The 14,129-nt window shown below is 39.4% G+C and overlaps 1 protein-coding gene across 1 annotated transcript in view; it reads right to left on the reverse strand.

The window, feature by feature from the left end:
* Positions 1 to 10,379: 10,379 nt before the first annotated feature.
* The window catches only part of NEGR1 (neuronal growth regulator 1), an 831,724-nt gene continuing 827,974 nt past the window's right edge, over positions 10,380 to 14,129 (reverse strand). The window contains exon 7 of the mRNA XM_033115332.1: positions 10,380 to 13,371. Within this exon, the coding sequence (XP_032971223.1) occupies positions 13,247 to 13,371 (125 nt within the window). The 3' untranslated portion in view covers positions 10,380 to 13,246. The remainder of the gene's footprint in view (positions 13,372 to 14,129) is intronic.

Here is a 14,129-nt window from a genome sequence, read left to right on the forward strand (position 1 = left end):
GTGGCTTTGGGGCATGACCTAACAGGGAGTTGGGGAGCCTCAATAAGCTTGAGGATAAAGGGGCCATGAGCTACAGGAGAACCTTGGGAGGTAAGGAAGCCGTGTTCTGCCCAGATTGCAGCATGGGAATGGATAATATAAAAGGCATATTTGGAGTCTGTACAAATGTTGACAGAACATCCTTTGGCGAGGGTTAGGGCGCGGGTAAGGGCAATAAGTTCAGCCTCCTGAGCAGAAGTGTTGGAAGGGAGAGGGGAAGAGTCTCTGAGTTCATAGGCAGAGGTAACAGCATAGCCTGCATAGCGCTCTCCGTTACGAATGTAACTGGACCCGTCAACAAACCAGGTGTAAGTCCAGATGAGGAAGGGGGTTGAAGGAAGGTCAACGCGAAGAAGTTTGGAAGATTCGAGTCCCTCAATACAGGAATGAGACACAGAGGTGGAAGTAGGAAGTGTGGAGGGATTGAGGGCAGGGGACTGAAGAAGAATAATATGGGGAGAGGTCAGAAGAAGTTGATAATGAGTAAGGCGAGAAGAGCTAACAAAGAAAGGGACCTTATTATTAAGAAGATTAAGGACTGAATGGGGTGAGAAAACATTGATAGGTTGAGAGCAAATAATTTTGAAAGCCTCTAAAGTGAGGAAAGCAGAGGCGGCAGGGGCACTGAAGCAGGGGGGGCAGTCCTGGGCAGTGGGGTCTAGTTGTTTGGATAGGTAAGCGACAGCTTTGAGATTGGGGCCTGATTTCTGACCCAAGAGGCCTAGAGCAAGCCCCCGAGATTCACGGGTGTATAGGAAGAAAGGCTTAGTCCTGACAGTTAAAGCAAGGGTGGGGGTGGAAATGAGAGCCACCTGGAGTTGAGAAAAAGCAGAGGTGTTCTCTGCAGTAGGCAGGAGGGGGCCAGTGGTGAGCTGGTAAAACGGTTTGGCAATGAGACCAAAATTGTGGATCCAGATGTGAAAGTATTCAAGCAAGCCAAGGAAAGAGAGAAGATCGTGGTTAGAGGAGGGAAGGGAATAGACTGAATGAGGATTTAGCATTCTGTAGTGATTTCCCGGTGACCTGGGGAAAGGCAAAATCCTAGGTGGGTGAAGGTTGGGGTGGAGAATTGGGCCTTATGGAGGGAGACGGGATAATCTAGGGAAGCCAGATAATTAAAGAGCAAGTGGAAATGGGAAGTGGAGATATTAGGTGTAGGGCTACAAAGGAGGAGATCATCAACTTATTGGAGAATCATAGAACCAGGAAGGGAAAGGGAGGGTAGGTCTTGGGCTACGGTGTCATGCGGGATGTCATGCGGGGTCTCTGGTCCCGCTCCCCCATATAAGAATGCAGGATATGGTGAGGCCAAAAAGGAACACAAATGGAGCCATAGATAGGGGAGTCATACCACTATAGCCTCGCTGGTGTCTGGGTTGGAGACACAGGAAGCAGGAGCCACACTATCTGCAACCTGCTGTCCACCTCTCTGCCAACCAACCTCACTTGCTAGCTGGAATCCACTGTGCTAACTGCAATCTGCTCTTGCTAACTCAGCCACCATCTTCTTGCTAGCCCCCATTTGCTGCTAGCGTAGCCACGGCAGTTATATTAGTGGCCAATAGCTCAGTGGTTACAGCTGACAGCCTACTAGCCACAGCTGATGGCCATCCAATCACAGTTGATGGCCATTTACTATCTAAGCCAGCACCTTTCCACGTGAGGCTGAGAGCCTGGAAACTGCACTCCTGGCTCTGTCCCCACATACGGCCTGGCCCAAAAGATGGGTGTTATCCCTAAGGCTCTGAGGGAGGACTGTCCAGTTAATTGTTGAGAAAGTTGGTATCAGGATCAGTCCAGGTAAAGGCGAACAGGTCCTGGGAATCGGGGTGTAGAGGAATAGAAAAGGAAGCATCCTGAAGATCAAGGACAGTAAAATATTGAGTGTCAGGAGGTATGAGGGATAAAAGGGTCTACGGATTGGGAACTACAGGGTGGAGGGGAATAACTGCCTAGTTGGTAATTCGAAGGTCTTGAATGAAGCCGTATGTCCCATCTAGCTTCTTGACAGGAAGAATGGGAGTATTGTAAGGGGAAGAAGAGAGGTGCAGACTCTTTGCCTGGAGGAACTTAGAAATTAGAGGTTTGAGTCCAGGGAGGACTTATGAGGAATAGGATATTGAGCTTTAATGGAGAAGTGAGTGGGCTCGCTGAGTGAGATGATAAGAGGTGAGTGGTGACTGGCGATAACGGGTCGGGAGGTACCCTGTACTGAGGGGTCAACATCAGGTGGGTTGGAAGGGGAGGAGGGGTGGGTTCCGGGGGTGACTTTGCTAATAAATCGAGAAAAGTGGTCGTGGAAGAAAGATAGAGTAACAGTGCATTGCAATTTGGAGAGGATGTCCCTCCCTAAAATAGGAGTGAGACAACGAGGTAGCACTAGGAAGGAATGAATAAAAGGGTGTCCCTCTAGGGAACATAAAAGGGAGGAGGTAGCCATGGAGTGAGAAGATATCCCATCGACCCCTACAATGGAGATGAGAGGAGAGAGCTTGCCCGAAAAATCGGGGAGTGTCGAGTAAGTGGCCCCCGTGTCCTTCAGAAGGAAAGAAATGGCCTTACCAGCAGCTAGGAGTTACCTGAGGTTCTGTTATATGTATGATGGAGGTGGAGGCCTGTGACAGGACCAGGCCCCTTCAATCTTGACCAGTGCCGAGGATCCCCAGGAGGGAAAAATTATTCCCATATGCTGGTGCCGTGGCGGGGGTGTGGTGTTTGGCCGGCCAGGAAGTGGATGTTCCTGAGCCTTGAGGGGTCAAGGACAATGCGATTTCCAGTGTCCACTACGGCCACATAGGGGGCAAGGCTTAGGAGGAGGACTTGGGTTAGGGCAAGAGCGGCTCCTGTGTCCCAGGAGTTCACATTTAAAGCAGGCAGCTGGTTGATTAGGCTGCACAGAGCATTGGGGTCCCGGTTCTTTCCTTTGTGGCCAGCCCGGCCTAATGGCCAGGGAAAATGCTGCAGCAACCATCTGTAAGGCCTGAGTATGGGCCTGTCTACTCTCCTCATCTTGACTGTTACAGACCTTAAAGGCCAGTTCAAAACGATCTGCTTGTGGGGTATGAGGACCTTTCTCTAGTTTCTAAAGCTTCCTGCGAACATCAGGGGCCGACTGGGAGATGGAATGCATGGCTAAGACAGATCTGCCATGCGGAGAGTCAGGATTAATATTAGTGTAGTTTGTAGGGCCTCTGAAAGGCGGGAGAGAAAAACAGCTGGGTTCTCATGGCGGTCCTGGTAGATTTCCCTAACTTTTTCATAATTGGCAGCTTTCTGAATGGCTGCCTTCGTGTCCTGAAGGAGACAATTACTCATATGGTCTCTCTTTAGGCAGTCGGAATTGGGGTGGGGGTGAGTCTGGTAATTCCAGTTAGGACCCTGGGTAGGAACGGCCACCTACCTCCCCAGAGGGATAGGTGCTATTATTTTGCCGATGCATGGAGTCAGCTATTTTCCTAGCTTTTTGAATGATACGATCCTATTCATCAGAGTTAGTACACATGGAGAGAATAATATAGATGTCCTTCCAAGTAAGGTCATAGCTAAGGGTGAGGTATTTGAACTCTTTAATAAAGCGGGAGGGATCAGAAGAAAAGGAGCCTAGCTTAGATTCAGTCTGACTCAGGTCCATCATCGAGAAAGGGACGTGGACTCTAACGGGGCCTTCAGTGCCTGCCACTTCCCTGAGAGGCATCTCGGTGGCTGGGGGTGCATAAGGCTGTCCAGATCGGGTGTGAGGAGGGGAAGAAAGGTTGGGAGCAAGCGGGGCAGTAGTGGAGGAAGCGGGAATATCGGCTTTGAGGAAGAAGAGGAAGTATGTATCCGGTGGTGACGCACAGGCAGCGGGTGGATATGGTGGGGGGCTTTAAATTAGTGGAGGTCGGGAAGGAAAATAAAAATCAGGGGGGTCAAAAGGATCCAGATCAGGGTTAGGGGGTAAGGACTCTGGAGCAGGGGGAGAAGAAGAGGCTGAAGCTAAACCCAAGAGGCATAATTCACCCTTAGGTAGGAAATGGGACAAGTCCCCATGCAGCTCATAGAAAGCCAGGAGGTAGGGAACCTCACTCCATTTACCCTGCTGGCGGAGGAGGTTGTCTAAATCTTGGAGAACATCAAGGTCAAGAGTTCTGGTAGGTGGCCAGGATTGCCATTATAAAGCTTACATTGTGGCCAGGCCACAGTTGAAAAGGAAATAAGGCTTTTAGCCTTTAAAACGGGGGAAATTCCTCTCAATGCGGCCCAAAGGATCCCCAAAGGGGATCAAAAGGATCAAAAGGATCCCCAAAGGGGAGTCTCTGGAGTAAGAGGAGGAGCCAGAGCCCATAGTAATGAAGGAAGAGAATAGGGGACAAAAGGAGGTAAATGTAGACCTTCTTAAATCACCTGGAGGACAAAGGAAAAGGGCAGGGTGTCCAGCAGTTGGTTTCCTGAGGTCTGGCGGAGGGGAAGAGTGCAGACTGGGGCAGGTGTCCCTGCCAACGGCTGACCCACGGGCCTGGCCTCGGGACACGGTCAGGCCTAGTGCCAGGTCTTGTATTGGATGGCAAATCTGACGGAGTCAGAGGGTGGAAGAGGGAAGACTTACCTAAGTCCTCCGCTGAAGGGTAAACGAAGGTGGCTCCTGTACAGGCCACAAAATTGTTAGGCATGTTTGGAGGAATGAGTCTCGGGAGGCCAAAATTGGTCTATTAGAGTTTATTTGGTGTGTTTGTTTGAGCAGTGGGAGGTCAGGCTAGAAAAGACCATAACCCCTCTGAGCAAAACGGGGTATGGAGTTTTATAGGAGGGGGTAAAGAGGCTGTTCCCCCTTCAATGCTTCAGGGGGTTTTTGTTGCATTGTCTCTGGCAACAAAGGGTTTCGGGGCATGACCAAGCCCTGCAATTCCACATCCTGGCCCCCAGGCTCACTGATCATAAGCCCCTAGGAGACAGACACAAGCCAGCAGGTACAAAGTACAAAGCAACACAGGTGGCTTTTAGGATAAGATGGTTTCTACATTCCAGGCGGCTTCTCCAGGCAAATACAAGCCGGCAGGTACAAGGTACAAAGCAAGACAAGATGGCTTTTAAGGTAAGGTTTCTGCTCCTGGCCTAAATATGGCCTAACAATTCAAAAAAAAAAAAAAAAAAAAAGACAGTCTTTCTCCTTGTCAACATTTAAAGTTATTAGACAGTAAAACTTTCAAAAGCATAAACTAGTTATCTATCAACAGGAAACATATCTTTCCAGAAATAAATTTCCTTCCAAATTAAAAAAGAAAATCTGTTTTTCTCTGTGTCAGCATTTAAAGCAGGTGCCTTCTTCTGATTAATTAAACACAATATGTTACTTATGCTAAAATCTTAGCAAATGAAACAAACAGAAAACTGTGGGCTGCACTGTTGTCATTATTTCTTCTCTTCTTTCTTCTTCTTCTTTTTCTTTTTTCTTTTTAATTATCCAGAACACTGCACGGCTGGCTTTCAAGCTTATTTTCCAGATCACTGATAGCAGTGCGATTTTGTGTTTGCGTGTGTATGTGTTTTGTTTTGAAAGATATCAGCTTGAAGCAGTTTCGCATTTCTAGCAAAAATTTCTTAAGGAGTATGTCAAAAATGAGCAATTGACGACATTTTTGCCAGGTCACTCACTTGTCAAATGCTTGGTAGGAAGATGTCAAATTTCAAGGCAACTATAGACCACGCTTATGAACCTACTTAGAAAACTATGTAAGTATTCTGTGGATCATAATATATGCTTTAGAACCATCAATACACCATTGTTCTTTATTATTCACATATTATTGTCTCCAAAGACTATTTTATAAGTCCTTTTTCTACACAATGGTCCCCAAATTTTCTCAGGAAATTCCATATGCTTGGAATACTTCTTTAAACCCAATTCAAAACTGCAGGAGGTAGAAGTCTGGTGTGGTTTAGTGTAGAGTTAACTTCTTTTAATATAAAAAGGTCAACATTAATGAAGAAACTAGCAAATTCAAAGTTTCACTGAGAACCATCCCAATCCTTTTAGCAATTCACTTGAAATGGAGGAAAACCACCCCCTTTAACATTTTAAAACTTTGAAAGTCTAATGAACCATGTTACCTCCTGTAGTTTCTACCAAACCAAAATCTGTGCAAGAACTGGGCTTATTAGCATTAAGTGGAAGCAGACCATTCAACTCTTGCAATAGTTTCTTGCAATGTTTTCACCATTATCCTTATATCTGGTTGATGAAATATTGCTTTCTGAACTGTTTTTCATATTTCTTGCTGTTGATGTAAAATTCCATAAATGAAATGTCCCTCTTTCCAAATGACAAAAAGACTTGCTTTTAACAAGTGTCCAAAATGTATTCATTTTTTCCCCAGCAAGGTATGCTCTTGAAGCAAGGTGGCTCTTGTTATGTTTTAATTGTTTACTTCATTTTCTATATGCCCCAAACTATTGGATAATAGTTTACGAAATAAGGAAGATAATTAGTAATTAGAATATACAAAATGAAGAATAATTAGATATATAACTTGGTGTGCTTTTTTTTTCTGAGTCATTACAATAGAGGTTACTACGTTATCAAAATATTAACAATCTCAATTACTTTTAAGATTTTTACATCTCATTTTTAGGAAAAAAAAATTCGTTTGCAGTTAAAACCCCATACATTATTTAGACCACACCCTTCCAGGTTACCTGCTTCTAATTCTATGAGGACCTTTCATTGCATTTGAGTTATTTTACAAGTTGTAGGTAAGTGATAAGAAGGTAGACTATATCTTGTGTATAGACATGTAAATAAATTCTATTGGCTAAAGATTCAACTGAATTATTTTCCTTATTCTGGAAGAAGCCAGTTTTGCTTCTATTAACATTAATTTCAATATTCTGAATCTGTAAAAGTGTCTGTTCTTTGTATTGTCCTTTTATCTGGTTGTAACATCTTACTCCGTCCTTCATTAATGAATTAATGTGCTCATTTTATATGTGTTTGAAAGTCATGCTTTTCATTTTTTTCTAACTAAAGAATTATGTCCACAGGATATGCATTATATTTATATTTTGACAACAAAATACAAATGCATTTCTTAGGTTGCATATAGTTTAATTTCCAAAATTAGAATCTCCCTCTTGTTCTACTGCCCCAGCACAAGCAGATGTGCACATAATTAGTATTTTGATATAAATTGTCTCAAACAACATCACTCAAGATTAAAATCAGTATTCTATTGTGACTTTTAAAAAAATATGTGTATATATTCTGATTTCCATTTCCCTAAGAATTCTGTTGATTACAGATGCCCAGGAAATAGTCTTAGCGGATTATCCAAAAGTTGGCAGGTTTTTTGAAAATTGTTATATAAAAAAAGATACATATGCTTATGACAAGATCCTCCAGTTGGTGTGATTGGTCTAATATTACAAGGGCCGTGTGTCTAAAGACAATTTCATTGTATGTTCCATACCCCCCAAATTTTAGATAAGATATATAATGTGATTTGCCTTTAAACCACATACCCTCTGGAGACACTGGAAAACAAAGAGATGACATTAAAGAAAAAAAAAAATATAGGTATAAACAAATTTACTTACATATAAATATACATATTTATACTTGTGAAGCTAGAGATATCATCACATTCTTTCCATTTTCCTAAGAAGGCAAATGGAAATAGACACACATTGGGAGTATTTTACGAGTACATTGCACATTTGGCTCAAATCTGCCACTTAGTATAGTCTTCAGTGAGTGACTTAAAATTTCTGAATCTCGTTTTCATCATCAATATGTGACAACAGTAACGTTTTAAAGTACTTTGAAAGTCAAAGTAGCAATGTCTGCTAAAGTGCTTTGGCATTGTAGCCAAATGCAAGGTTGAGATAGTTGTGACCCTTCAGGACGAATTCTAGCTGCCACATCTGTCTCTGAGGTAAAACATGCTTCTTAGATTGAAGGCCTTGTGAGATATGCGCTAGCCTTAGTATGACTGTGGGCAATACTTGTAGGGAGAAGACTGAAAAGTGTTCCTCCTTTCTTCTTCTCCATGAAGACCGGAAATTATTTATTTGAGCTATTTGTCAATTTGTTCTCTTTCTCTAGAGATGTGAATTCCTGTGTAATTTCAGTAAGTTTGGAATTATTTAAAAAAATGCATACGAATGTGAAAGCATACAAGGTCTGACAATAAAGTTCGCAAACTTGTTGCAACCTTTTTTGATATCAGAGGGATTATTCATTATGAATTTGTACCAACTGGACAGTTAATCAAGTTTACTATTCGGAAGTGCTGAAAAGGCTGCATGAAAAGTTAGACAACCTGAATTTTTTGCCAACAATTCATGGCTCTTGCGTCACGACAATGCACCAGCTCACATGACACTGTATGTGAGGGAGTTTTTAGCCAGTAAACAAATAACTGTATTGGAACACCGTCCCTACTCACCTGATCTGGCCCCCAATGACTTCTTTCTTTACCTGAAGATAAAGGAAATATTGAAAGGAAGACATTTTGATGACATTCAGGACATCAACGGTAATACGATGACAACTCTGATGGCCATTCCAGAAAAAGAGTTCCAGAATTGCTTTGAAGGGTGGACTAGGCGCTGGCATCGGTGCATAGCTTCCCAAGGGGAGTACTTTGACAGTGACTGTAGTGATATTCAGCAAAGAGGTATGCAGGTTTATTAATGTGTTTTCAGTTCTTTTGGGGGGGAGGGGTTTGGTAGATATGGTTTTCCTAGAATAGCAATACACCCATATTTCAAAATAGTTTAGTACACCAAGCATGGATTTTTTTTTTCATGGTTTGCTCTTTTATTTAGATACTACATTTTTTCTTTTTGTTTGGTTGATCATCATAGATGGACATATTTGGAGAAGAGACCCTAAATCATTCATTTGGGATGGATCTTATTTGCATATTATAGCAGTCACCAACCAAGGGTTGTCAGACAAATCATGTTTTGTTTGGAAAGCAAAGTTTTTAAGAATATTGTATCTGAATGCCTTGAGGTGGAATATATGCTCCCTTTTTATACTCAGCTGTCTTATGAAATTATGCTATCTGCCTGACTCCTATAAGCATTTGAGTTTTCAGATGCTTAGCCTGTAAAGCTAACAGGATTTTATCATTAGTCTCTGTTGCTAACTCTGCTGCATTTTAACAGGTGAAAGTTCTAAAATGATACTAAAATCTTTCCAGAAAACTTCTTTAGACTAGATGCAGTTCAGCTTGTCAAACCTGTTGTAAATCAACAGCGGAGAGAAATGCTACAACATGGAGCTCTTTGACTCTATAGCATCCCATATTTTCACCCAGTATTGCTTTGGAGTACCTGCAAGATGTGAGTGTGGTGCAGTGGATGAAGCAGAAAATAAAGAAGGGAATAGCAGAAATATGTTTAAACTATTATTTCTGTCTTTTTTCTCTTAAACTAACGAGTTTTAAAATGAATCAAATACATATTTTAATTGATAAACTGACTTTATATTCACCTATTGGAAACAGTACAACATATTTTACATCAGATTATGAAATATGGATGTTTTACTAAAAGACAGGAAGAGCTTTTTTCCAGTCTTTAAAGTAAATACATATTCAAAGGATCTTAAGGCATACCATTTATTCATATTCATATCTATTGAAATACTGTACATCCACATACTTCAATAAATAGTTAAAAACCTGACCTCTTTTTAAATCATTTCTGAATTTCAAAAACAATTTTTATTGAAAAGATTAAATAGGTACTTTTGGCTGTGTCACAAAGCTAAGTACAATAGATGTATTAACAATTATTCAATAAATTTGATCAATATAGATGATTGGCTTTGATAAATTTCTCAGACTTTTCTGAGTTCACACATTGGGGTATTTATATGTATGTATATATTTTGTCCTGAATTATCTGGGTAATTTCCTCAGTTCTCCAATCTACTTTCTAGATACAGCTTAAATGTTATGATGAAGCATTAATTTTTCAGTTAAGTTTTAAACCCCCCAAATTAGCTTGAAGTTTGACATTCGCACTGTGAAATCTTTTAGAGTCCCCCAAAATACACAATACCATAATTTGGGCTGTGTTTTCCATTATATAATTGCTGCATAATAGGAATTTAATGGTGTAACAGGACTTACATTTTAAATGGGATCATTGTAAAATATAATTACACCACTTGAAGTTAAACCAAGAATGCAAATGAATTAAGTCTATAACCCTAATATTCTGGTTCTTCCTCCCTCTCTCCCATCTTTCCTTCCTTCCTTCCTTCCTTCCTTCCTTCCTTCCTTCCTTCCTTCCTTCCTTCCTTCCTTCCTTCCTTCCTTCCCTACTTCTTTTCTTCCTCCCTCCCTCCCTTCTTTCTTTCCTCCTTTTTTTCCTCTCTCTTTACTTCCTTCACTTTTCTGTCTTTTTTTTTTTCTTTCCTCTCTCCATTCTCAGTTGCTTTTTGTTTTTCTTACTTCTTTCTTTGACAAAATATTCAGGGGAACAAAAGGAATCCCACAAATGTAACTTGTGGAAATATAATGCTGAAATGAATAGCTAGAAAAAATTATTATAGATCAAAAGGTAAATCAATTTCATAAAACTGCTATTCTGAAATTGCAACAATCTTGTACAGTCAGGACTGATAAAATGGAGTAATCAGATGTTTCATATGTCCATAAATGTAAAATCATCTACTTGAACATTATATGCAATACATTCACACAAAAAAGCAAATACTGTAGCCTTATTTGAACAATATTGAACTCATAAATACTCATGATTTCACTCTGTCCAGGGGCCTAAGGACTAGGAATGCTGCTGTGATACAGAAAAACATAGTGAATACCTCCTCTATTTAAAAATGTCACTCAAGAAAGTCTCTTCTAACATAAAGGCAAATACATATAGCTACTGAGCTATGACTGTACTTCTGTCACATTCTATGGTAATAACACCAGACTCCACAAATTCGGAATCATGACAACACTTTGAACTAATTATTTGGTTCATCCATAGTTTATATCTCGATTTACCTCACATTTACCCTACAAACCTTACAAAGAGGAGGTATTTTTAACTCTAGGAAAGCGGTCACTGTATAATATGCATTCTTGATCTGTTTCTTTTTCCCAAACATTGGTACTGATGGTTAACACTTTTGTGGTAGCACCACTATTTCTAGTAAGTAGATTATTATGGAGTGTGCCACTTTAAAGCTGCAATACAAAAAAATGTTCTGTAATTTACTCACCAGTTCCACATAGAGTATTTTTAAGAAGCAAATCAATAATAAAGTTAAAATGCCATATGTATTTTTAAAAAAACATTTTAAATGTCAGTTGAAGTAATGTAATAAATTATTACATGAGGAAATTTAATAGCATTATGCCATATTATTGCCATTTTATGGAAACATTGTATATTTATGCCTCCTCATTTAGGATTCATTTTTCTAATTAGATTTATGGTGTATTTTGGGACTAAATTTTACTTGGAAAAATCATGATTTTCAAGTTATCTCTTTCAGGGCAAAATATTAGTTATCTTAAATATGTACAACTTCTGTGAAATTTCTTGCATCTAACTTTATTAGTGGGTGTTTTTTGTTGTTTTTATGATTTGCAAAAGGTGACTGTCTATTTGCAGAAGTCTCTCTAGGTGTAGTGAAATTGGTAACTTCATCAAGTTTGTAAAATGGCTTTCAAGAGTATGGTCTTTAGTAAAAGTAAAACCATCAAACTATTTTTGTTATGTAATGCTTCTTAAAGTAACAGCATTTTCCTTCAAAAATGTAGTTTTGATTTTTTATAATAGAAATAATTTAATATTCATGATAATTTTATAATTAATATATCTTAAGATATTCTCATCACTTGTCTTCATTTGTCTACATATGTCATGTAAGAAAAAATAAAGCATGGTCATTTTTTTTCTTTTTGGCCTTACTTGTTTGAGCTGACATGGCTATAGAGAAATATTTTACTATAGAATTAGTTATTTCAGAGATTGATCTGCTCCATACCAGCATGGAATATTTGTTATAATATAGTTTGATTTTTTTTTTATATAACATGCTTTCCAAACTATCAACTGGGTGATGTTTCCAGATAAAAAATATGCAAAATGCTCTTCTCCAGAGGAACACCTTATCTTACCAACTTACCTGCCACAGAACCAAATTAATTTTGAGTGCTTACCAACTGATATAGTGTTAGGTGATTGAACTTTGTATATCCTTTCTGAAAAACCATCTTTAAAATTTTGGCTTGGAACAGTGAGAGGAAAAGATGTTGGATTGCTAGGCAATCCCTTTGATCGACTGTCTTTATAAAGGGAATTATTTCCCAAAGTTTTTCTAACGTTTAGCTACAAATAAAGACATATGGTAAATTTACCTGTTGTTTTCCTTCACAAATCTGAGTTATTGTGGGGCAAAATTCTCAAACCTCATTGATAATGAAGGAATAAGTTTTTACAGTCCAACAGCTTATTCCTTCTTTAGAGATAGGATATAGTTTAACTTTATCACTGTGGTTTCTTTTTTGTTGTTGTTGTTTTGCTTTCAATTGTAGGATTTGGTAAAATGTTTTTGGAGACGAAGAGAAAAGTATTATTTTATGAAGGCACACCCATGCTGAACTTACAGGAAACAGAAGCAGAGCTGCACAGCCAGTTATATTACAAGGCTCATTCCTGAAACCTGAATATCATGCGAGCAGAAAAATCTAGATATGTGTTATATTTTGAAGAGATGATCTGAAGGCAATGTTATTTGCTTTTTTATCAAAAAAGAAAAAAATGCATCTTTTAAAATGTGGATTGATTCTTATTGAAACAGGGAAATGAATGCCTGTATTGCAGCCTTAAAGAATCACATATTCACTGCAATATTCGTTTTTGTAAACTACAGCCTGCAACCTAGCAGACCATGACTGAATGCTTTTGAAAAGTTGTAGATTACAAACATGAAATCACAATTAATATCCTCTAAAAGTAATTTCAGAGCCTTCACATCTTAAAAAAAGGACAATGTGTACTGCTTCACAAGGTAATGTAGCTAATCAAAAAAAGAGTAGAATTAAAGTATTTACATAATGAGCAATTCTACAGAAGACGATCATCCCCGTGTAAGCACTGCTGATTATATCCCACGCTGCTTTTAACAAACTGTACCAGATTGGATCCAGCCATCAGCACTTTCAGAGAATCCTTAAAAGCCTTTTATGGGTCTTTAAATTTATTGTAGAATGGCATTCTTCAGGTAGAATATGCTGGTGAAAGAGGACAGTGTCAACACAAGGTACCAGCAGGAGAAAAGAACGTCGGCGCTCCCGGTAATTCCATACTGGGCTGTACTTGGAGCTGGAAAGAAATGGAAAAGACAAAATCAAAATCTAATTTGTCTTCCAGGATCTTCCCACTAATCAAAAGGCAGCTGAGTATATTGGAGCAATGTGTGGCCTATTTGACTAACCTTTCTGAGCTTCCCTTTTTTTTTTCCCCCGGAGGGTAAAATAGAGATATGAATAATATAATCCACTTGGCAGGTTTGTAGTGAGAATTGGAGATGAAGCACATATAGCACACTGCACTGGGCCAGACACATACTAAGCACTGAATATACAGAAGCTAACGTGATTATTCTTCCTATATGCATTATAAAGATTTGTCTTAGTGGACAATATTCATTCAGGAATAATTTTTTTTAATTATGTTTGTTCAGATGTAATTGACATACAACATTGTGTAAGTTTAAGGTGTACAACGGTGTTGATTTGATACATTTATATATTGCAATACTACCTCCATAGCTAACACCTCTATCACATCATATAATTCTCAGTTCTTTCCTGTAGGGGGCACCATTAAGATCCTGTCTCTTTGCCACTTGGAAGGTTATAATACAGTATTGTTTATAATCACCATGCTGTGCTTTAGTTCTCCAGGACTTATTTGTCTACTGGTTCCAAGTTTGTACACTTAAACAACATACCCCAATTCCCCCACTTCTCAGCCTCTGGTAACCATTCTACTCTCCATTTTTACGAGTTCAGCTTTTTTAGATTCCACATATAAGTGACATGCATATATTTGTGAATCGTTTTTATTGGCCAAATACT

The sequence above is a fragment of the Rhinolophus ferrumequinum genome, chromosome 9 (assembly GCF_004115265.2).
Source record: "Rhinolophus ferrumequinum isolate MPI-CBG mRhiFer1 chromosome 9, mRhiFer1_v1.p, whole genome shotgun sequence".
Lineage (NCBI taxonomy): Eukaryota > Metazoa > Chordata > Mammalia > Chiroptera > Rhinolophidae > Rhinolophus > Rhinolophus ferrumequinum.